This window comes from Epinephelus lanceolatus, chromosome 14 (genome assembly GCF_041903045.1).
Source record: "Epinephelus lanceolatus isolate andai-2023 chromosome 14, ASM4190304v1, whole genome shotgun sequence".
NCBI lineage: Eukaryota > Metazoa > Chordata > Actinopteri > Perciformes > Serranidae > Epinephelus > Epinephelus lanceolatus.
In genome coordinates, this window is record NC_135747.1 from 16907806 (window position 1) to 16931541 (window position 23736).

General features: G+C 40.4%; 2 protein-coding genes across 5 annotated transcripts; both read right to left on the reverse strand.

Annotated features, from left to right (window-relative positions):
* Positions 1–701: 701 nt before the first annotated feature.
* Positions 702–15142, reverse strand: LOC117248700 (high-affinity choline transporter 1). Its single transcript, XM_033613923.2, has 9 exons — positions 14587–15142; positions 12836–13093; positions 12299–12412; positions 11488–11643; positions 11240–11388; positions 10712–10855; positions 10376–10529; positions 6592–6809; positions 702–5353 (listed from the first exon to the last, which is right to left on the reverse strand). Exons 2-9 carry the CDS (start codon positions 13017–13019, stop codon positions 4700–4702), a joined length of 1773 nt encoding a protein of 590 aa, XP_033469814.1. The 5' UTR covers positions 13020–13093; positions 14587–15142; the 3' UTR covers positions 702–4699.
* Positions 15143–17116: 1974 nt separating this feature from the next.
* Positions 17117–22864, reverse strand: LOC117250031 (claudin-14-like). 4 transcript variants are annotated; one of them, XM_033615993.2, is made up of 5 exons: positions 22702–22864; positions 22067–22222; positions 20467–20701; positions 19789–20049; positions 17117–18241 (listed from the first exon to the last, which is right to left on the reverse strand). In XM_033615993.2, the coding sequence occupies exons 4-5, from the start codon at positions 20020–20022 to the stop codon at positions 17735–17737; spliced, it is 741 nt and encodes a 246-aa protein (XP_033471884.2). In that variant the 5' UTR covers positions 20023–20049; positions 20467–20701; positions 22067–22222; positions 22702–22864; the 3' UTR covers positions 17117–17734. The 4 variants fall into 4 exon arrangements, with proteins under 4 accessions (XP_033471884.2, XP_033471894.2, XP_033471875.2 ...); XM_033616003.2 differs by lacking the exons at positions 22067–22222; positions 22702–22864 and having other exon boundaries at positions 20588–20805; XM_033615984.2 differs by lacking the exons at positions 22067–22222; positions 22702–22864 and having other exon boundaries at positions 20467–20805.
* Between the last annotated feature and the right edge of the window lie 872 nt (positions 22865–23736).

Sequence of the window (23736 nt, forward strand, 5' to 3'; positions counted from 1 at the left end):
TGTTGGCAGTACAGGCCTGTCCTTTTCTCAGTACTGTAACTACAAAACATTTTTTAATTATGAGTGATTATTCCCTAAAACATATAAGCTTTTAATAACTTGAGATATCACTTCACCAGTACTGAATCTGGCTCTAGTTTAACCTCATGATACACTGATACTTAAGGTGCAGTAAAAAAGTAACTTCAGAAAATAAAATATTTTTCAATTTTTTCAATCATAAATAACAATGATTCCTTTTGTTATTTGTCTTTGAAGAAAAACACAATATGAAGGTTTCCTCGTTCAGCCAGGGGTCAGACTGGTGTAGTCATGCTCGTATCTGAGAAGTAAGTGTGTGTGTGTGTGTGTGTGTGAGAGAGAGAGAAAGAGAGAGATTGACAGCACTGACAGTTTTGGCAGTTATAAGATTCTGAGGTGGGCGTTTTGATTGATGCGTCCAAGCAGGCGGCAACCTCTAGATTAAACCCTCCACCAGTCAGTCCACACACACACACACACACACACACACACACACACGCACACTTACACATCTTTCCATATTTTTTCATATCTTAGCAAAGGGTTGAAAATAAAACAATACTTTAAAGCTGACATGTACAAAACACACATGCGATACATGTAAACATATATCTGTAAAAATTTAAAATTCTATAATGCAAGTATGTGCGTATGGAGAGAGAAAACCAAATCGTGACTGTGCTAAATAATATAATTTATTCAACTGACCTCACATATGTTTACAACTATACTCTTATAGACACTGCATGAATAAATAAATAGCTGTAATTTCACCATCAACAAACATCATTTTTAATGCTGCATTTAAAAGTAGACTAATTTGTTTCTTTACTTTTTTTGGTATATACATTTATCACACAAAAATACAGCATCATTGCAATTTACGACATATAGCCACAAATGTGTCGGCTCAACGGCTGACGTAGATTCTTTTCTGTGTGCGTCCAGGTTTGTGAATGAACCTAAGCTACGACACACTCGTTATGAGGCTTATCTGATGAGGAGGAAAGTTTACATTCACATTTGAGTCCAATGAGATTGCCTGACACTTTGCATAGCATCAGACCAGCAGTCACCCCTTCATTGTGAAGTCATCTTGGTGGCAAATCATAAATCCAACAACTGTTATTTATGTTTTACAGATGAGATAGGATCAGGTCTGGAATTAATGTGACCTACTGTATCTCAGCAGATATGGCTGCATATGGGGATCAAGTCCCCTTCACTCCAAAGACTAACTATAAGGCCATCTTCTTGACTTAAAGGATAAGGCTGGTGTTATACTACATTTTGCTTATTGTCACCAAATCCCTTGAAAAGACCAAAATCAACAATGAATTGATCCCACTAACAAGTACTGTCTGAGCAGCCAAGACCTGATATAGCTTGTTCTGCCGTGCCATAGACGGGGCAAAGCCAAGCCTAGGGGGGTCCAGGGGCATGCTCCACTGGGGACATTTGTTTTTCCTGCTTACGGCAGCTTTATATACACTTTTTTTCAAGCCATTCGAGGTAATAAAATCCCTAAAAATCTGCACATCACTTTGGGAAAACGTGATAGTTGCTTTGGGAGCTACATCCTATTTTGTATCTAACCATTCTCTAATGTCTTCATCATTCTGAAACTATAACACAACAAATGCTGAGGATGACTAATTTTCACTCCTGTCACCTACAAAGAGGCAAAATTATCCGATGTTTTTCATTTTTAAGGTTACATAAAATAGGTAAGGTAGGAATCTGTTGCAAACAATCTTAGTAATCTTGAAACCTTTATGTGTTACACTGTGCTGGAGTACAAATTTGCAACCTTTAAACCCATGCCATAATAATCTGGGCTGCTCTAATTGCAAACAGAATCCCCAACAATGCCAATGTTGTCTTCAGTACTCTGAATTGCACATTAGGCCAACAGACAAACATTTACTCAGTTATATTAATTTCTTGGGGGAAAAGCAGTAGATTCAGAAAAAAAATGGACACTATGTATATGCGACCCCTTTTTTTAAGATGTACATTTTCAATTGAAATGAATGGGCTTGCAGCTGAGTGCTATAGATGAGGTTGGGAAGTCAGAAAATCCCTGACATCATCAAAACGTCATTGGTTCTGGTCTTAGTTGTTGACAATAAATTAAATGCAGAGTATTACCAGCTTTGTCCTCTAACTGCAAAACGATTTCTATAAAAGTGGTCACTTTTTGCCAGCGTTCCAAACACAGTCATTTTCCACAGCTGACCTCTGAATTAAGGCGATTCCATAGATTCAAAAAGAAACAAACAATCCACAACAACTCTGAGAGGAGATAAACACACAGAAGTCAACTGGACAATAGCAACACATAACAATGCCAGAAATCACTGCATGATGTGACAACTCCTTTGCTTGATTCTCATCATACAGAGCAGCAGTGTGCTGGGTAGTTTAAAACAACCAGCCCTGGGGAGAATGTGAGGACTGATGTTAGGGAATTCATGTGAGGGTGCTCAATCAATAACATTTCAACTTTCATCACTGTATGACACACTGTTAAACAAACCCTTATAAACCACAGTGTCAAACCGCTTTGCAGCATTAATCAAATGTCCTAAGGGCTAATCGACTGGGGATTGGATCGATAATGACCGGTGCCACTGACACCATCCCGAGAGGAACAATCATTTCCTGTCTCCGCTAACCTGCTGTGGCTGGCCAGTCAATACAGGTTTAGGATGACCACACAAACCATCATACTCACACACACACATCTCAAAATAGCTTCTGTGTGATCATTTTAAAAGACCATATCAGTCTTCAAAGGTATTGTTCATGAATGCCAATCATTTATAAAGCTTACTGAATTGTTTCAGATTTCTGAACTGTCACACTTTTCAGGCTGCCATTGAGTTCCATTCATTTATATGTGAAAATTGACTTGAAAAATGAACATCATATGTGCTTTAATTGTTGTCAGCGTCATTGTTATGTGGGAGTGCAGTTATAAATGCACATTAATTCCAAGATTTATAACACACTCATAGGTTTGACAAAGACAAAAACTGCAAATTGGTTTCCATAAGGTATGGAAATGAATGGAAGCCAATGGCTGCTTACAAGATACACAGAAAAAAAACATTTAAGAATCAAAGTTTATATTGGATATTGGAATCTGTGTAGTGGTGTGTAATGAAAACTGAGGCTCTTATGGAATTACATTCGTACATGATGATTCTGCAGTACATGTTTTATGTCCAGTGCAAACGTTCACTGCCAGAAGTGGAAGTTTTTAATGTGTTTGACTCTAAAACCAGAGAGTCACATTGTTGTCCCATTGTTTTTTATGTTTAACTATGAATATTTGCTTTCTTAAATGCTGATCTAAAGATTTCCTTAAAATATGTATTAATTGATTAATAATGACTGTCAAATGACAGATAATTATCACCCAACTCTCAGTCCCCAGAGTGTCATAGAGTCTTTCAGCTTGGTCTGTTTTGGTTTTCTGGCCCACAACTTTACTTTCTTGGTTCATTGTCACTTCTCTCAATAACCTTATTTACAGCTGCCACATGCAGATTTTTACTGCAAAAGACACTGATTAACTCAACGTACGCTACCTGCTATAGTAAGAGACTAGCTAGTGAACAGAGTGGATTTTTTTAGCAACTAAAAAGCCAGATATTTACCTGTTGATTGGAGTGGTGGAGACCAAAACAGAGATAAAAAAGGAGTAAATATTGCACTTAGATTCATCAAGTGGATCTTGCAGTTGCAAAATGGGGATACTGTAGGAACTACTAAATTTAATCATGTTGATAGTGACTGTTAAAAATGTTAATGACTAAACTGAATGTAATCTGCAGAATCATCCAGTAACAACCTTCTGTCGAGGGTTTGGTAATATCATAGTAGCATGTGGTTCTATTCGACATTTACCACGTCTGAAATAAGTGAGTATGACAGGAGGATTAAGAGCAAGGTGAAAATGAAACATAAATTAAGCTACAACAAAAATGAAAAAATTGTCTAATGTTCTTCAAGTTAAAAACAATGGCTAACTTGCAATTTTAGCACAATATATCTATCTATACAACAAAGATCCTACAAATATTATTGCTCTATTAGTAAATTTACTCTACGCAAACTTAAAACTTGAAGTCTGAAAAGGTTCAGTAGCATTCACTGCTTTGTTGTCAGTAGTACACTAGCATGTATACATCAACACACACACACTCACACACACTGCTATGTAGACGTGGACACATTTCCTTGGTTAGATATTGCACTATTTTCATTACCCACAGAAAACCCTTGCAGATGTCGATGTCCACTGCATTCACTCCTAGTTATGCCCTGAAAGTCCCTCCGATCACAGTCACAAGCACTTAAATTAAAGTGGTTGTAGTGGTTGTAGATTCACAGAGTCATGATTTAAAAAAAGAATGAGTATGGTATGCTTGACACAGCTGATTGACAGTCAACTTCCTGGTTCTAGGCAAGGGACCTTAAAAAAAGAAGGAGGCACCGTGTCATCAACTGGAACAAACTTGTGGAGTCACTCGGAAGCCACAGCAGATTTCTGCAGATTTGGCTTCCAGTGTGGCAGTAGCAAGTATCCTGAAGAATGTCAATGCCTCTTAGATTATTCCTTCTTCTTCTATAGATTCCTTGGTTCTAGTTTTCTTTGTGCCTTTGTTGCCTAGTTTTCATCGTGAAAAGCCTCTGGACTGGATGCGCCATCATCACTGAGGACCTCTGTGTTGATGAATGTTCCAGCAAGAGACGCACCCAGGGCCTGCTTGACAGGCGCCATCTCTGAAAGAATGATGTTATCATGGTTGCTCACCAGTGTGGCTTTGTCCATAATCTCCTTGCTGTGCTTGGACACCACAGCATCCAGGAAGTCATACTTATGTGACAACGTACCGCTTTCGAATAGGTACTTTGTCGTGTAAGAAAACGCTACATTTGCCAAGAAGGATGCCAGCATGGACACTGTCTTGAATGGGAACCTCTGCTGGATAAAGTACTCCACATCCCCAGTGAGGTGGTGGATCCTCTCCTGGGTCACCCATCCGGGGTAGTAGATGAAGGGTGGGAGTTTGAGGTAGGGCTCCCCTCCACCAATGCGCAGCAAAAGACCAAATACATAGGCAGCCACAGAGCCATAGGTATTAGTGCCCTTGACGAATAACACACTGAGAAGTTGGGGAAAGATGATGACGTAGACCAAGTCGGAGCTCAGGTACCACAGGCCGTACACGGATCCTGTTAACAATGCCATAGCAGTGGCAAGGGCTCCGAATATAAAGATGGTGAAGCGCATCACCCAAACAATCTCATTATCTGAGGCCTGGAGGAGAGAAGAAAGAGATAATAAAGTGAAGAGGAAAACAAAATGTGGATAAGACAAGGCTGAGAACGAAAGGTGAAGGTATGACAAGAGAGGTCAAAGTAAAACAAGACTACAGATAAAGTAGCAGCCCTATGAGTGCCTGTATTCAATGTTCAATAACATGTTCACAATGAAAATACCAACCTGCATTATCGGAGCTCTATTCGACATTCAGAGCATATCTATGATTCACATATCCTGCACACAGTTCTAAACATGGATGTGGCTGAGCTGGTGGTGCTAACAGCAGGTACAGTGCTGACAATGGCAGCAGTGTTGACAAAGCTAATAGTGTTAACGTAGGGAGGTTACTTCCACAACACCACTGCCCCACCACTGGCATGGCATTATAAGTTTATAACCGCGGTATAGGCGCAGTGCAGAATGGTGGCCATTAGCTAGCCATTGGGATACACACAAGTACTCAAATGCACAAACATGGAGGCACTGATGGAGTAGCTACCACAACAATGAGCAGAGAAGCTTGGATTACAACAAACACAGAGGTAGCGTGTCTTCATTCTCTACTCAGGACGCCATTACTCCACGATATCTTTATGTAGCAAAAAGTTATTTGCTGCAATATAAATATTCTGTATGTCATATAGAGCTCCTTTAAACACAGGGTACAGCTTAGAGTATTTGGTAACTAATTAATTAATTTGAATTTTGACCTGAATTTTGACACTGATGTCAGTATCAAACTATAGCAATCCATACGATAGCTGGTGAGACATTTTATTCAAAACCAAAACCTGCTGATGGCACTAGAAAAGGCAGGGGATCATCAATGTCATGAGGGATTTTGATTTTCTGGGGACTGTCACTGTCGGCAGTACAAAAGGTCATAGCAATCCATCCAACAGATTCAGAGACATTTCAGACTAACTGACATCCCTAGAGTCATGCCACCAGCATGGCTAACATCAAACTACATATTTTCTTTCATTTTTTACTAGGGGATTTATACATAATCTGCTGTAATTTTTCAGTTCTTTTGAGTCTGAGTTTATGCGTTTGCATGTTTTCTGAAGGTCTGGGGTCTGGTTTTGTGTGCCCAGGAAGTACACCCATCTGACACATTTGTAGACCGCTGGGACGAAACTAAAATCTCTTTATCAATTATTTGAGAAATGCTTATAACCACTGGCTCAAACTGTGCCAATGTGTGTCAGTATTATTATTGGCATTCTTACCGACTGCCGAAAGGCGAGCTGATAAATGTTCCTGGCAAACATGGAGCTGGCTGAGAGAATGGATGAGTCTGCCGATGACATGACCGCAGCCGACACCGCCCCCAGACCAAAGAAGGACACGTAGGGCGGGCAGAGGTACTGAAGCACAATGGGAAGAATCATGTCTGATTGATCCTTATCCTTCGGAGGGAGGTACCCGTAGGTAGTCTGATTCCAGTCTGGAATGAGGAATGGGAAACTTAGTCAAAAATACATTGTCTGTAAACGATCCAAATATAAATAGAAAGAAATATTAAGATGTCTGTTATTACCTCTTAGGAAATGATCAGTAATATTCTCTGCATATTAGGATTATCTACGCTCCAAATAAAGAAACTTGGTGCAAGTTCTGATGTTGAGATTAATAAAATTATGCTCCTGACCTACTTGTGAAATTTTTAAGTGGATGTTATAAAATCAAATATTATTAGTGATCCCTCGACTTTTCAGACGAAAGGCTTGACTATGAAGCATTATTATAATACCTCCTGTGGATACACCTTTTCCATTTGTTGAGAAACAGAAAGGCTTTGCATGTGTCTGTGCTGAAATATAGCAGAGATTATCAATGTCATGCTGTGATTTTAGTCAAAATACAGGAAAAAGCAACAGTAATGAGAGAAATACCAGAGTGGATACATACTGAAAATATGACACTGATGTAATATTAACTAAAATGAATACACTGGTGTGCCTATTGGATCATTGCGTCTAATATGAAACATGAGTCAGTATTGAAGAATACATTAGTTTAATTGCATCTTAATTGTAAATATGATTAATAATAATTTCATTAATAGTGATTAATGAGTGTGTGAAGCCACTGATTCTAATGAGACATTTTGAACTAATTAAATACAGAGGTTTGCATGTTGTTTTACAGGGGGGACACTGAATATGCTGATTTCAGCTAAATGCTAACGTCAGCATGCTAACACGCTCCAGCCCAGCTGTCAGAATAAAACATTGGCATTGTACATTTCTGCAAACCATGGATATGTTACATTTGTATTTCATACATATGAGGCAATGGGGATTACATGGAGATGAACTGAGTTTCTCATCAGGAGGAGGAGGGGATGGTGGATGGCGTAACACCTAATGGCTACCAAGCAGGAAACAGCAGCAGACTGTTTGAGACCAACAAAAGCAGGTATTTTTTTAACAAGAGGTGGCAACATTTCCAGCCATGTTTGTAGCGACCAAACCGAATATTTTTTACCTGAAACATGACATTTTTTTGTCTTTTTTTGTCTAAACCTAAGACTTCATAAATTCATAAAACTGTCATCAAAATCACAGTATGCAATTTTTGGAAACATTTTTTTGAGGTAAATAAATCTCAAGAAGCACTGTGGCAGTAGAGCAATGCAAGTTTGGTGGTACAGATCCTAGCAATTTTTTTTCATCATCAGTTAAATATTTCCTTCATTGAAAATAAAATGCAAAAATTACCATTCCCACTAAAATCACAAGTCATATCGTAATTGCTATATCTGTCAAAGTAAATTCAATTTGATTCTTTATGCAAATCGTACAGCCCTACCTCAGCCTAACCAAACTTTAACCCTGTCACAACAAAAGCGTGAAATGTTGAGTTTCAACATATTGGCCACATATGAAACATACAAATATGATATATCTGTGGTTTGCATGAATGTACAATGCTAACCTTTATTCTGGCGATTGGGTTGCATGCTTACAGTGACAGTGCCACCACACTGATGTTAAGCAGGTACAGCTTAATGTTTACCATCATAGTTTAGCATGTTAGCACACTAACAGTTGCTAATACGCACGTACAGCTGTGGTGAATGGTCATGGCTCCTTTTGTAAGTATTTGTTCAGAAATTCAAGTATTGGACACAATGAAATTTTGACCTGATGATAGCACTAGATGAGGAGGAGTCAAGGATCACTAGGAATTATTACTATTCATCCTGATGGAAACATGACTGTGTATACCAAATTTCGCACCAATCCCACCACTAGATTTATGTTAGTCAAACACTTGTGCACCTTATGGTGGCGCTACAGAAAAAGTCATTAGGATTCACTGTCTGGGAATGATAAATGTCTCTCATTATACAAAACTGAAACTAGCAGGTCATATTCTACAGTGAAAGAGTGCTTCCCTCCTGCCTGTCATATCCTCCTGAGACCCTGGGCCCTCATACGAAGACATTACATTTTGGGTTTACTGGACCTTATACTTCATTCTACTTAACTTAGGCCTGTTGTCCTCGTTCGTGGACACTTTTTTGTGCCATCTAGTGGCAGTAAGACCACAATACACCAATCCATGTAAGGACACAATGGCAGCCATCTCTGCCAAGTCAGTCTGCAGCCGACACCAACACAACATGAACAAGGTACAAAACCTGATCAAATATGATGGTTGAAACTTGTGTATTTATGATTTATAACATCTGTAGTTTGATACGCCCTACAATACCATTACCAATTTTAGCAACGGTAACACGCTAAGATGCTCTTAATTAGAAAGTACTTGTTTGAAGGCATAAGGAATTTATCATCTGGTCGATGAAGGACATTCAGACTTCATTATCACCATGTTTGAGGATATAGGGATTTTATTATCGTTGACAATGTTTAGTTTTTTATACTTATCAGGTCCTGCTAGTCCCAGGTAGCTAGGAGAAATTAAAAATGTGATCCAAACAAAAGTTTAGGTCTCATCCTTCTATCTTTCTGCCACTTTTTCATCTCTCTCTTCATCCTCCTGAGGTATACAATCTGTGTCTTTCTCTCCCTCCTCTGGATATTTGATTAGCACTGGTTATACATGAAACAGCTTCAGACGGACAAGATTAATTAGCTCTCTTCAGATGTAATATTCACTAAACCGGCACGGTCTGATGACTCTCTCCTCTGCCCGTCGTGACAAGCTCCATCTGATGTTGTTTACCCTCCAGATACTGTATGCATCTGCATTTACACAACTGAAAATAAAGCTGCTGGGGTGCAAACAGCCCAGGAAGACATCGTGTTTCCTTTGATCACAATTTCCTGTTTGAATAAAGGATCAAGATTCCTGGATGTTTCGATTGTCCTGTGATCTTTCATTAACGGCTTAATCAGTGCGTGTGTCTGTGTGTGCGCACATCATTCATGGATCAGTGTGTGATGATGTTTGTGATCGTCTGTGATTTAACAGCTGCAATACAGACGTAACTGTGTGTGTGTAGAATAGAAATATTGGGTGTCAGTGCAGTTTGATCAGTTCTGTGTCATTTGGAGGCTTCTATATAACATGCAGCCATAGCTATTTGATCAATACTGAATAAATATTTGGCCGAGGACAATAATCTTGACTTATTTAAATAGTATTTTACACAATGAAGCTACAACAGCCAAAGTCACGAAACAAAACAAAGCAAAATTACAAGTATTATTACAAGTATTTATACAAAAAATCTAATAAATAGAATTACATCTAATGCAAAAAAGAAAAAGAAACAAGTTGGCTGTTGTAACTTCTTTTACTTCACAGCCACACCACTTTTATTTATTGTTGTTTGAAGTGTGTGATGTCTACTAGCTATTAGAATAATACATGTAACAAGAGCTCCTGTTTCTCACATTTTACAAACCAAACTGCAGACTGAATTTTACTTCATTTTTAAAGCATCCACAAAAAGTTACCAACAGGAATTGGGCGCTGGGGTATGTGCTGCAGTATGTGTGTGTGTGTGTGCGTCTGTGTGTGTGTGTGTGTATTTACCAGTGGAGGCCCCTATCGCTCCTATGAGGACAGAGGGGACGGCCATGACCAAGCAGCCGAAGGCGGCAAGGAAGGAAAGGACCTGGGCGTAGGTAGCTGAAGAGGCAGAAAGAACCCGTTGAAAATAGACCTGCCAGGGAATCCCCCCCAAGATCTAGAAACAGAAACACCATAGTAAATACAGACACCAAACCAATGCATTAACAGTCAGCTAGATCAGCACTGGCACAGCCCTGACACTCAGTCTTAGTATAACAAATGTGAAAACTCTGTTCTGCAACATTCACCTTATAGTAGTAAAATGTCTCTTGATGAAATGATTCAAGAAAGGCTTACCAGCAAACAGAAGTTGTCTGCCCAGAGCCATTTGTCCTCAGGTACAATCTTCCCCAGCCAGGGTGACTGGTAGACAACTTCCTTGGCTGTAACACTGATGTCCGCAACGGCAGGATTGGACAGAGCGAAAGGCACGCTGATCCACTGACAGAGAGGAGGGTATCAAAGTGCAAACATTATTACAGTTACGTAGATGTTCTGCGATTTTAATATGTTTCCACAGTCAAAGTTGTCGACTGTGACATTGGATGTACATTGTTCAGTTAAGTTTGATAGCATTTTTAAACTAGGCACACTGTAGACTGGTGTCTTTACATGTAAATCTGTACGTTCTTGCCAATGTGACTAATCTCTGATATGAAGAATGTGCTATTTTTACACACTTTATGCACTTTAATCAGCATTTTGATCACATTCCACTTACAGTGTTTAGACATTTTTGGCAAGAAAATGATTAAAAATAAGGTTTTGAAGGTTAGTATAAAATATTGGGAGGTAGGTAGGTAATGGTTTCAGCGTGAAACTCACCAAGCCAACAAAGATACAGAAGAGCTGGACCACATCTGTGTAAGCAACAGAGTAGAGTCCTCCAACAAGTGTGTAGAAGATAGCGATCAGGGCTGAGATCACCACCGACATGTTGATGTTTATGTCCACGATCACACTCAGAGTGGCACCTGCAGGACAATACATTCAGTTCATAAGTTAAGATGCTCAATGGTATTCTTAACATGGAGGTGGTATTAGTTAAGTCTTCCTGTCCAATAATCACCAACCCAGGGCAGATAAAATGGCTGCAGACCAGAAGATTTCCCCCATGAGCGCGGGGATGAAGAGCAGGCCGCCCATCCTTTTTCCATACAGCTGCTGGAAGGGATCCAGCATTGTGACGTATCCACGAGAGCGCATGGGCTTGGCAAAGAAAAGGCCACCTGGATGATGTCAGACATTCAGATAAGGCAGACAAATAGCGTAAAACACCAATAAAATGTATTTTACAATCCTTGAATCAATGAAATTGTATAATATCATGACACAAAATTTGCATCTGGTGCATAATTCACATAATAGTAACACTATAGCATTTCCTGTTTATCTCTGCGTGAAGAAATAACATTATTTTTTATATGTATGATATATATTTCTTGGAGGACCATACTACTACACCATATTAAACTACATGACTGCCAAAATACCATACAGTAGTATTCAAAACATTAAATACTTGAAATTGATTCCAGTGACTAATCCAGTGCAATAAATAGCAATTTATGTCAAAATTCTTTTCAGGTTTTGAAAAGTCCACACTGTGTTGCAACACTACAGTGATGCAGAGTGTCAAAAATAAAAGCAGACATGATGCTGCAGGATGATCACTCCAATAGATTATTTTCTTACACACTCATGTTAATGATTTAAAAAAATGCAAAATTAGTGGTATGGTTCTTTAGAAATTTTCTCAATGCTGTCCATTTGCAGCAACTCGTGCATTCCTACTGCACATGGCTCCTCACACTATACTTAATATACACTTGCTTCCCACAGTATAATTAAGGAAAGAGCATATACAAAGACACTGGCTCTTACCTACTACCAGGCTGAGAGCATAACCAAAGGGTGCTTGTGCCCAGGCCAGGCCGAAGTCTGGCAGGTAGACATACTCTGCTGTCCCATTGATGTAGCCCCCACCCACCCAAGTAGCTGAAACCAAGGAGAAGAAAAAAAGGTTTGTAAAAAAAAAAAAAAAGACTAGTTTGGTGCATGTCATGATTGTCTGTTGTGGATGGAGAGGGGTTCACTAGACCTTAGCTTGCAGTTGTGATTATAATTTAATAAAGATCCAACTGAATCCAGTTAGTGTTGGGGAAACAGAACTGTACAAATGAGGACCTGAGTTTGGATTTACAGCACATATTTAAAACTTTTCATTCATCATTCATCTTTAAGGGTTCAGAAATCGAGTGGATGCAATACTGAGCTGTATGTGCGTAAAAGACGCAGGTGGTGGAATTCATTGTCTTTTTCTGACCTCATATGATACCAACATGTGACAGCATGCGCACACGGGTCAGGTTAAACACCTGCCCATCAGACTTCAGAGATTCCTATAATTAACCAACTCACCGGTCATTGTGAATCCACCCACGAACAATCCGATGTCCCTTCCCCCGACCATGATGCTCTCGCTCCGGTCTCCGCTTTCGCTGACGCCGGAGTTTTTGTTCTTCCAGGCGGCCCAGATCCCCACAAACAGAATCAGGAGGTAGAAGATCACGATAGCCACGAGACCTTCGGCGTGGATGGCCATCTTCCTTTCGTCCGCTTCCTCCCGCCGAGATCAAGTGCTATTGCGCGCGGAGGACTGGAATCTCATGGAGAGAACTTTGAAGAAGAAGACAAGAAAGAAACATATTCTACGTCTGTCTTTGATCTGAATGAGGTATTTTACAGAAGCCTCACCTTGTACCACACCATTTTGTAAATCAGGTTATGAGCAGACGGACTGTAATTACAGAGCTTCCATGCGCATTACGCGGAGATGACTAAACCCACATGAAAATTAGCTATTAACCTCATGGTCAACTTGAAAACACTCCCATCCAAATACTGTATTTGAGGCTACCAAATTATTAAAAACGACAAGATTTAATTCAGACTCACTTGGTGTTGAGTAACCATACCATGGATATTACAAACTAACACCCTTTCCAGATAGAGAACACAATGTAATTCAAATTTGAATTTCATGCGCACCGATTAACTTCAGTACTAACCCAAGTAATATAAACACAAATCAATTCAAATTCTTGCCGAGCTCAAGCGGGTGCTTTTTCTTGTTCAAGCCTCAAAGGTGGAGTCACTACAAGAGGAAAATATCATTTCAATTTTACTACATATTACAATTAAAGATGACAACATCAGGAGAGCTTATAACCCACATTTTAGGCTGAAAAACACCTGTATTTTTCGAGTCTAATTTCGAATCACTCAATGATGTCAAATTACTTAAGCGTGATAAAGTCCCTGCATCCAGTACATGCATGTAAAAATACACAAAACTGATTTTCCTATCTTTTACCCACCACAATAAACTATTAGACAAACGCTCAACTAGAGCTGAAAGCCTCTTTGATTAAAAAAAAAGGGAAATACTTTCGTGCCTTTCCCACTTTGATCTTCGTCTAATTCTGTGACCATAAAAGATCATATCTGCCATATTTAACTTGTTACATAAAAGCTATGAAGAGTGGCCATACCTTACCGTGTCCAACAGACGCACAAAGCACAGGAAGCGGAACAACCGGCACTGCTTCATCGTGTCATCACATTAAAACAATCAGTAAAACCCAAACCAGAAATAATGGAATTAATAGTGCTGCACTTGTTTAGCTTTTTAAATTGTTGAAGCTACTTTACGCACGCCTTACTGCTTTACTTACAGACATGGCTCACTCCAGTTACTGTGCCAGTTCACTCAGTGTCTGTTCAGTTTCAACATAAAAAGTGCACAGCCTGCTCTGTCGCACAGTATGATTTTGAAAAACATAATAAAAAAAAAATGGATCGACATGGTTTTGTTTCGTGCGTAAAAGTCCATCAATGCTTCCCAAACGTGACGCGCCGTCACAAAACTGCGAACCATGAACCAGAGGAGACCTAAAACAGATGCAGAAGGGTTTTGTCTCCAATGTGCTGCATCACTAGAATCAAACCTGTGGGTTTCAGCTCCCCGTTGCGCTGACACCATGGTTCCAGGAGGCCGGCATTGCATTATTGATCTCTCTTTAAATCAACATCTGTCACTGTGGTCCAAAGCAGTTTCAGTGCCAAAACATATTAGTAAAAGAAGAGAATATTAAGAAGTGGTATCTTACCTTTCCTTTGGAGAAGGAGGTCTAAATATATGACAGGAGCAGGGCCTCCAAAAGAAGATTTACAAAGTGACAAAGACGGTTTTGTTGGAAAACTGCTAAGGTACCACAAAGTAATCCTCTTGGACGACCAGACCCAATTCTCCTATGTTGTTTTTTAAGTCACCAGTGCTCGTCGGAAAAGGGAGAGAGAGAGAGGGAGAGGGAACGAGCGAGGGACGGGGAGAGAGGGTGGAGGTGGGTGGAGATGAATGGGAGTGGTGGGTTTATTGGGTGCTGTCAGGGTGAGTAGATGCTGGATGAATGTCTTCCAGGGCAGGACGAAAATAGCACCTAATAGAGAGTGGCGTGACGCACCACCGCTTCGGGAGAGCTTTCCAATATCATAATATCATATTGGCAATGGATGGAACCTTTACTCCGCCAGGTTACATCTCAGGCCTGATTTACGATCTTGCCCCGCGATTAAAGCATCGCTTTTATTCTGCAAACGCTGGCTGTATGGTGGATAATGCTGCGGGTGGGAGCCTCGCATAGGGTTACTTTTTCATTTTATCACCCACTTTACGCATGCAAGCCGGAAGCTTTCTTACATCACTCCACACAACGTCCAAATCGAGTTTGTATAAGTAGATATGAGTCACAAGGAAGCAATGGCGACTCATGGGACATTATTTTGGTCCCTTTTGTACACTTGAAGTCATGTTACCAAATCCAGTCTTGGATGCATCAAGAGTAAGAGCTCTTTTTATTATATAAAGATGATTTAAAACAGTCGAGGATGTAACTTGGTTTCCTTGGATCATTTGGACCTCTGTCCATGGTGCTGAAATGTGAACACTCAGTGCTCAAGGCAGAAACACTGTACTTTATCCCCTTTAAATCACAGTGTTGTTTCTTCCAACATTTAGGCTATAATAGGTTCTCAATGAAGAGTTTAGTTTGTGACCTTATTATTGTGAAGCCTCTTCAGTCTCATTATGCGTTCAGCTTTAATAATCACTTTGATTTCTGTAGCTTTTTTTTTTTTTTTTAAAAAAAGTACTGACTTTTACTCACTTTTCTTACAGCAATAACTGTTCTTTACTGGTTTCCAGTCTAAATAGATCCCATTGTTTGGCCCTCACCAGCAATATAAATTAGCTCCTTGATGTAAAGTTGTTGATGCTGACTAGTCTGACTGCTGAAAACAATATGTGACTTGCTTGAATTGTGACACGTCCCCTAATTGAGTGTCTGTGTGGCTGACAGGCTGCCAGACAGAGGTCACCTCTAATTGGAAGGTTTTCCAACAAATAAGCCTCAGAAACACATCCACAGTGTTACAGGTTGTTCTAAGCAGGCAGCCTGGAGAGCCTCAGAGGAGTCACTTCCTCACAACTTCATATTCAGCATCCATTAATGAGAATAATTTATGTGTTTACATATGTGACTTGAGGACTCTGGCTCCATGTTAGAGTCATTAATAACCAGTGTTTCTATCTAGACTATCCTATATCATATCCAACAAACGATGTAGTCCTAATGAATGAAAAGTTCCAACTGAAGGCTTCAGGCTGCCTTCTCAAAAGACCTTTGTCGCCATCCAGTGGCTTTCTTGAGCTTCACAAAACATATTTTAAATGTTACTATACATGAACATCAAAGTTGGACAGAGATCCACTAAAGTCTGGTGCTCATAACTGCAGCAGGATTTCCCAGTTGTTAAACTGTAATTAATCAACAATGGACTTCAGGCTAAAAGGTGTCACTAGTTTACCTACTGTAGGTCTCTGTCACAGAGGACGCTTGGACTTGCCATACCTGGATAAGCACAGGAGGAACTGAAACTGTTAAGGGTGGCTCTGTTCCATTTAAGTATCCCAGAAACCCAGGTTAAATTCACGTTATTAATTACAGCTGTATTTTTCTTACTTTGACATGTCAAAATATCTGCTTTGAAAAAGGCTCATAAAAAACAACGAACATATTTTTATGAAATACTCATCTATGTTTAAATCATCAGAAACTGACATTGTCTTTTTTTTTTAATGTTCTTTGGCATGAAAATATTAAATACCGGGATAAAATATCATCAGCTTCCTCAAAAGAACCATCATATCTAAATTGGCTTTCAGAAAAAAGTTAATCGCAAAGAGAATAAGGGCTACGTGAAATGGAAAAATTTAAATATCACAATATTTTTGAACAAATACCTTGATAATGATATTGCAGTGATAGGTGAACTCATTCAAAAGCACATGTCCCATGCAGTCCTTACAACTTCATGGAGGTGATGGCAGGAAACACCAGCAAATGTCAGGAAAAAAAGGAAGGAAACATAATTTCAAATGAAAAATACATTAAAAGAAGAGGCAATGCAGTCCTCTCGTGTGCGCTGTATCGGCTTGTTGACTATCATTGCAATGATAAGGTTGACTTTTGGTGAATTCACAGCATTTACACAATGATCTGTTTGATGAATAATCATCAGTAATGTGGATATGATGACTAAGTGGGTAAAGACAAATAATAAAACAGCTTTAACAGTCTGTAAGTTCAGAAAATTACATCACTTTACTGTAATGCAGCCTTAAAAATCAGGAAAAGACAACACTTGAGATATTACGAAAACCAAAATCTAAGAAGATATAGTCTCATATCATGATAGATATAATATCAATATATTGTCCAGCTCTAACTAGAAAGTAGGCTACAACACAAGTGACAGAGCAATAGCTTATCCATTTACATGTGTGTTACAGCATACAAAGTGCAATCTGAATGTTTATAATGTGGCTTTTGTGGTTATCTGCAGTAAAATATTGCCATCTTCTGGTCCTTCAGGTACATAGCAGTAGGTCAGCAGGTTTGACTTCTCACTTCTTTCACACACACCAAGAGTTTTGTTAGGCTCTCAGACCTGGTCATGTTAAAGTTAGACGACAGCTTGAGCAGCTTGTTAAACTGCGATATCCTTTCAGAATCAGATTTGCGGTCAAACATGGCGAAGCAACATGCTGGTCTCTCCTTTTCCATTTTTTAAAACTTGTATTACGTATAAGGGAAACTAAAGTACTTGTTAAGATGTTTAAAATAAGTTGGAGAAGTCTTTTTTGTTCATAAAAGTCCCCATGGATTTTCAGTTATTGTATTATTATTTCCCCAAGTCTTAGACATAGTTATTGAGCCTGTAGCCACTGCTGGAAAGGGAGCAAAGTGAGGGCGCATGATTGTCCTTCAGGGCCTCGTGGGGCTTGTAGGGTGGAGCAGGAGGATATATGTGGTTGAAGGCAGGGGGAGGTGATAGTGGTCGACTCCTCTGCACATGGAGGGGCCTCTGTGACCTGCTGCCACTGCTGCTCCAGCATAGCACCAGTCCTCCGGTCAGACTGTGGAAGGCAGAGGCGTAACCCAGGTACACAGCTAGGCCGATCTCGTACTTGAACCCGCTGGGCAGGAAGGGATCGTAGAAATCCATGATAACATCATTGGTGGTCCAGGACACGGTGACCAGGCAGAGTAGGCCAGCACAGAGGAAACAGATCCCTCCACTTAGCACCAGAGGAGACTTGATTAAGGAGCCACGAGCAAAGCGGGTGCACTTCATCCCCATTACAGACACCAGAGATGCCAGGACTGAGGTGACGCAGGAGAGCATCATGAGCGCCCGGGCAGCCTAAAGTGGAGAACAGACAGGCACTTTAAAGCTTTGGTTCCCAACTGGTGGGTCATGGTCCAAAGGTGGGTCACAGGTCTATTCTGATTGGAAAGCAAGCATTCTCGGAACCCATCGACTGTATTCGGCGTCTGACTTCCGGCAGACGGCGATACAGCCTTTGGGGGCAGACCCCTGATTTTTTGGCATTCCAGTTTGAGGAGGCGAATTTCCGTTTCCGACTTCCGTTTATCTATAAGTAAATATGCTGAACCACTGCGATGGATTCAGAGTTTGCAGTGGCGCCAATTATGTTCCGCCTCGTTAGTTCACCGCACAGACCTTTAACCTGGCAACAACTGCAGCCGGCTCAAACGTGATTGATAAATATCACGTGGACTACAAACAGCCTAGCACCGGAAACCAGGGCTCTTCCGCTCTTCTTCCGGAGGCAAGATCTCCGGGGTTTGCCTACAGACTCTACATTCACTGAATGTAGAGTCTGTATATAGAGACTAGACTGCAAGTGACTTGCAAACATATAAAGTTTGTATTTTGAAGTACAGTGCATTTCCAGTACAGAGCTTTTACTTTAAAGTGCTGTTTCCTGCTGTAGAGTGAATCGGACAGGTGCTTGACAGAGACATCAAACTAGCTCAATGACATGACCAAATGCAAGTATGATGCAACTAATAACTCTGTGGACCTTGAATTCTTGACTAAAGACAAATCTGGACCCTGTGGCTGGACCAATTGGGAACCACTGGTTTAAATGTATACTATGCAGGAATTGTCGGTTATTGTTTGTAAACAATATCACCAGTGAAAGCCAACCCCAGATTCACACTCATTCACTACATTTGCGTTTTGTTTCAGTTTTTTTGGGGCTTTTTTTCTTAGCTTCCTCTTTGACGTGTGCTGCTTACAGTCTGGCACCTGGCCGCTACTTTTTTTTTATAAAGTCCCGACCTCACCTGCCCATTATGCCCAGCCATAGCAAAATAAAGATAAAATAAGAAATTACAGGCAGAGGGCAGAGTCTCTAGCGGTAAACACACTGCCACACACTTTTATTGTGTCATAAGAGATGATTGAGAGATCTAGAACAAATTCCAGGCTGTAGGGTTAGCAAATTGCAACTGCAGTATTTGATCATATCAGACTGTCCATCTATTCATCAGGGGGATGCATTTAAGAATTAACTTAGTCGTTATTCTCATTATCGATTAAATCTGACGAATATTTTCCTTGATAAAGTGACACTTTGCCAACTGTCAACCAGCTCTGTATCATAACAATGTGGGAAGTATGTGTAAATGAACCATGGTAAACCAAAGACCATATTTCAAATAGTGAAATACTTTTTCCATCTGTGTGTCTTCAAATTCTTTCTCTCCCAAAGATATTTAGTTTACAATACTGCCAATCCTCACATTTGAGGAGCCGAAACAAGAGACTGCTGGGTGTTTTTATTCAGTTATCAAACTGACAATTCATTTTGTTGTTTCTCATGATAAGAGGAAAGTGTTTTGGATAAAAACTTTGACTAAACAGTGACTGTGTCGTACCTGCAGGTCACGTGGCAGCGCCAGTAGAGATCTGTACACCTCGCACTGGTAAATGCCAGTACTGTGCCACACGCACTCCATCCACAGGCCTTTCATGTAGGAAGTGGCTGTGATGATGTTGGAGCCCACGTAGGCTGTGCTGCGCCAGTGGGGGAGCAGAGTTGCAACTACAGTTCCCACAAACCCCAGCAGACCCAAGAAGAAGCCAAGGAGTTGAACCGCCATGTTGGCCATGATGTGCTCACTCGACTGATGGTTGAACTGCGGAGTGCAAAGTTACAGTTTAAAATCACTGTTGATGAGCATGTTAGTGTTATTAAAGTTGTTGATTTACTGATGCAATCAATCAATTGTGAATATTTGAAACAATTTCAATACTCATTTTCTGCAGTATCGATACACCGCTTCCTTGTTTTCTCTTATTGTTAATGTTTTACTACAGTCAATCCGCTGTTCTCTGCTGCAAACCTAGAAAAGTCATTGTGATGTTGTAACCTTGTTATGTTTAACTTTTATGCCGTCAATGCCAATTTTCCCCCGTGGTATCAAATATTGATACAGTAGGAGACACCGGTAGACGATTACTAGCATTTGGATGTCTTAAACTGCACACGTCACTAAGCAGGCTCGTATACATACACTGGATCCAGAGAAAATCAACACAGAGAAACATCTCACCAAATAAAAAAAGAGAAACACTTTCAAAACAAAACTACAGTCCCCCCGGCTGAAGATGAGGCTGGATTCCTCCTGTTATCTGCATGGTCCCCAGCAGTACAGTAAATTCCACTGAGCTTACATCCAGTCACAGAGTCTGAGCCATTCCTCAAGTGTCTCCGGAGTGCGGGCAGAAATAGCTGCGGAAACTTTCTGGCATCAGTCTCTGGTGAGTGGCAGGTGACTGCATCTGTAACTAATGAGAGCAGTGTTCAGCTTCACCTGTTTAACGCTCTCCTCTGGAGGGCAAATCACAGCAGTCTATTTGTTAAGCTCCCCGCCACCCCTCAGGAAACGAAAGAGAGAGAGAGAGAGAGAGAGAGAGAGAGGGGGGGGGGAGAGGAAATTAAACATTTACAGAAACCACCCAAGCTGAGAGCACTGTTATAAACCACTAACTCTGAACATTTTTCACAGCTCTGCAGGGTATTTGAGAGAGAGGGGGACTGAAGGGCTTGATGACAGAGCACTTCTAGCTGATGGGCCCTAAACTGTGACAATAAGGGACAGTAGTGACTTATGTTGTAATAACTGACTGACTTATATTATGTCCAATTTAATCTCTGACCTGAGATCAACTGACACTCAGTGCTACATTTACAATCTCCCACATGACGGTAAAAATTCCACAACTGCCCAGGAAGCTCTCGGCCACAATAAAAACTCACAGGTAGTTAAGCATTTACTTTTGTTCCTTTTTGGTGTTTTGAACAAAATGTCCTCTCCGTGAAAAAATATCCTTTTCAAAAATGCAAGAGGTGTTGCTTTGTTGCCGGCCATTTTCGCCGGTGTGTCAAACACACTTTAGAAAGGAGTGTCCCCAGACTATCAGAAGGCGGAGATCTCTGATTGTCTGGTGGCGAGACTAAGGTCCTCCATGAAACTACTCACAAAAAAGGTCTGTGGATTATCTTGAGTAACCAGGTCATGTTTTTTGGAGAGAGACATTGCTGTTACGGTTTTCAAATGTACTTTTGTGGTGCTTTTAGCACTTCAAGCCGAGTGTAATATAGCTCCATTAAATTCAAGAGAAAGCTATTGCCAATATCTCCAACACTTGGCAACTCACACCAAAACAATCTAGACTGATATAGCACCACAGGTTAGACGAAAAAAAAAAGTTTTTGATTTTAAGGGTGAACTGTCCCTTTAATCTGAAAGCAAAGAAACCCCTCTGTGCTCATACAGCCCCATTGTTTCAACTTCCTCAGAGAACAGAGGCTGTTTATGAAGCGGAATTTATTGTTCAGTGTTAAACCTGCCACTGTTGGGGCCTCTTAAAATATCACAGATACAAGCCACATTGTGTTCACTTAATGATTGACTATGCTGAAGGCATAACAAGTGAGCAATAGAAACAAAGCCAAGGCTGTGACAAGTGTCTTGTCTCATGTTGGTTTGCCCATAAATGAGCCCACCAGGAGCGAAGCCAATGTAATATTCATAACATTTTTTCACTTGCCAATTGTAATATTTTCACTATGAAATACTGCACATGGGATGCTACTTAAGCTTTCATGTTTAAATATTTAGTACAAACTCTCCGTACTTGGATACTCACCAACAAGGTCACACGAGGACTACAAAGCCATGGTCACAGCAGGTGTCCAGACGGTACACTTCCAGATAAATAGGGCCATTGGCACTGATTCCTCACTGACCAGCTCCTTCTGTCTCTGCTGCTGCTGCCACAACACACAAGGAATATGTGTCCGTCCTGCAGGATTGTCAGATATGTGACCGGCTAGTGTTAGATATTATCATCATCATCAGCAGCATTATCCTGGCCAGCATCAGGAGCATTGTGTCAGAGACGACATGAGAGACTGTTCCAGTGATGGCTTGTTGCTATACACAGATAAACCCGTGGACCCGGAGGCAGAGCAGCGTTGCCAAGCCGAGACAGACAGAGGAGATATTGTCCTCACTGGCTGTGCTGTTTTTGTCTCAATAATTCAGCTTTCTGCATTTCCACAACTGTTAAATGAACATTGGACAAAATTAAATGAAACAATGAAAAAAACTGATTGGCATATCATCTTACAAGCAACTTGTAGAAAAAATATTTAGGTTTACTACAATTAGAGTTCAATCAGGAGACATTTAAGCAGTAAAAGCAACACTGCAAAGCTGACAGCCAAAGCTACGCATGTACTGTAATGTGGTACCGTTTGTGGTAATGTGTGTGGTACATACTGTTCTGTGAGCCAGGTGAAGTCATTCAAAACTGCAGTTTTATCTTTGCGGTCCTCTGAGGTCCATCTTCTTCCTATGCAGCTCTTCTCTCTCTCTCCATCTGTGCCCCAAGTGTAACCTACCATGACATCCTGTTGGTATACAAGGGCATTTTCCCAGCCCTTCCCCTGGGTCCCTTGTGCAGTGTTCAGTTCTCTGTAAGAGCTCTATGGTGAGGGGATGATCCTCTCCAAGGTCTGCCTGTGGGAGACGCCATTTGAATGTGGAACACTTAATAGTCTTAGTTAAGCAGAATAATCCCATGATTAGCAGCTGAGCATAGCTGGTCTGTTGTGCACACTACTGGAGGGTAACCCAACCATGATGGTACGTGTAGCGCAGGTCTTCCTTATTTTTAGTGTTCTTGTGTCTTCAGAGGTCTGAAAAGCTGCCTTTGTTTGTACTGCACATATTGTTTCAATGGTATATACGTAGATATACACAACATCATCAAAATATAGTCAAACTGGCATATCTTAAAGGCCCTGTTGCTCATCCTAGCCAATTACATCTTTTCTCAGGTTCAGGTTGGGTGGAGAGATTATTCGAGTCATGTGAGGTCACCAAACTATCTGAACTAATAGCAAAGAAAAAGTTAGACTTCACCTGCCCTTACAGATGAGTGACAGTCATCACTAGTCAGCCATCATATTTGAAAACACCTGTGTGGGTGTAACATAGGGCCTTTAAAATAACTGATTGGGCAGTAAATCAAATAAAGAGCAATCTGTTGCTGCTGGATTACTATTTGATATTTGAGAAAAATATCTATTGGGACAAGACTATAGCTGCTTGACTAGAGGTGGTTGAAAAAAATTGATAGAGCACAGTGTCACAATATTTCGCATGGCAATACTGTATCAATACATGGACACCAAGTATCAGTTTTTTTCAATTATAAAAATGAATAATATTGCACACATGAATTTAACTTTTGGTAGGCTACTAGAACAATACAATCAATAGCTTTTTCAGTGCACTAGATACATTTTGTTG

Excerpts from the sequence above, each read along its gene's own strand:
- LOC117248700 (XM_033613923.2), bottom strand. The coding sequence starts at position 13,019 with ATGGCCATCCACGCCGAAGGTCTCGTGGCTATCGTGATCTTCTACCTC. Across the intron at positions 10,530-10,711 it reads CAGACAACTTCTGTTTGCTG|ATCTTGGGGGGGATTCCCTG; the intron begins GTAAGCCTTTCT and ends TTCTGTTTCTAG. Across the intron at positions 6,810-10,375 it reads AGCGATAGGGGCCTCCACTG|ACTGGAATCAGACTACCTAC; the intron begins GTAAATACACAC and ends TCCTCATTCCAG.
- LOC117250031 (XM_033615993.2), bottom strand. The coding sequence starts at position 20,022 with ATGGCCAACATGGCGGTTCAACTCCTTGGCTTCTTCTTGGGTCTGCTG. Across the intron at positions 18,242-19,788 it reads CGCTGCCACGTGACCTGCAG|GCTGCCCGGGCGCTCATGAT; the intron begins GTACGACACAGT and ends TCTCCACTTTAG.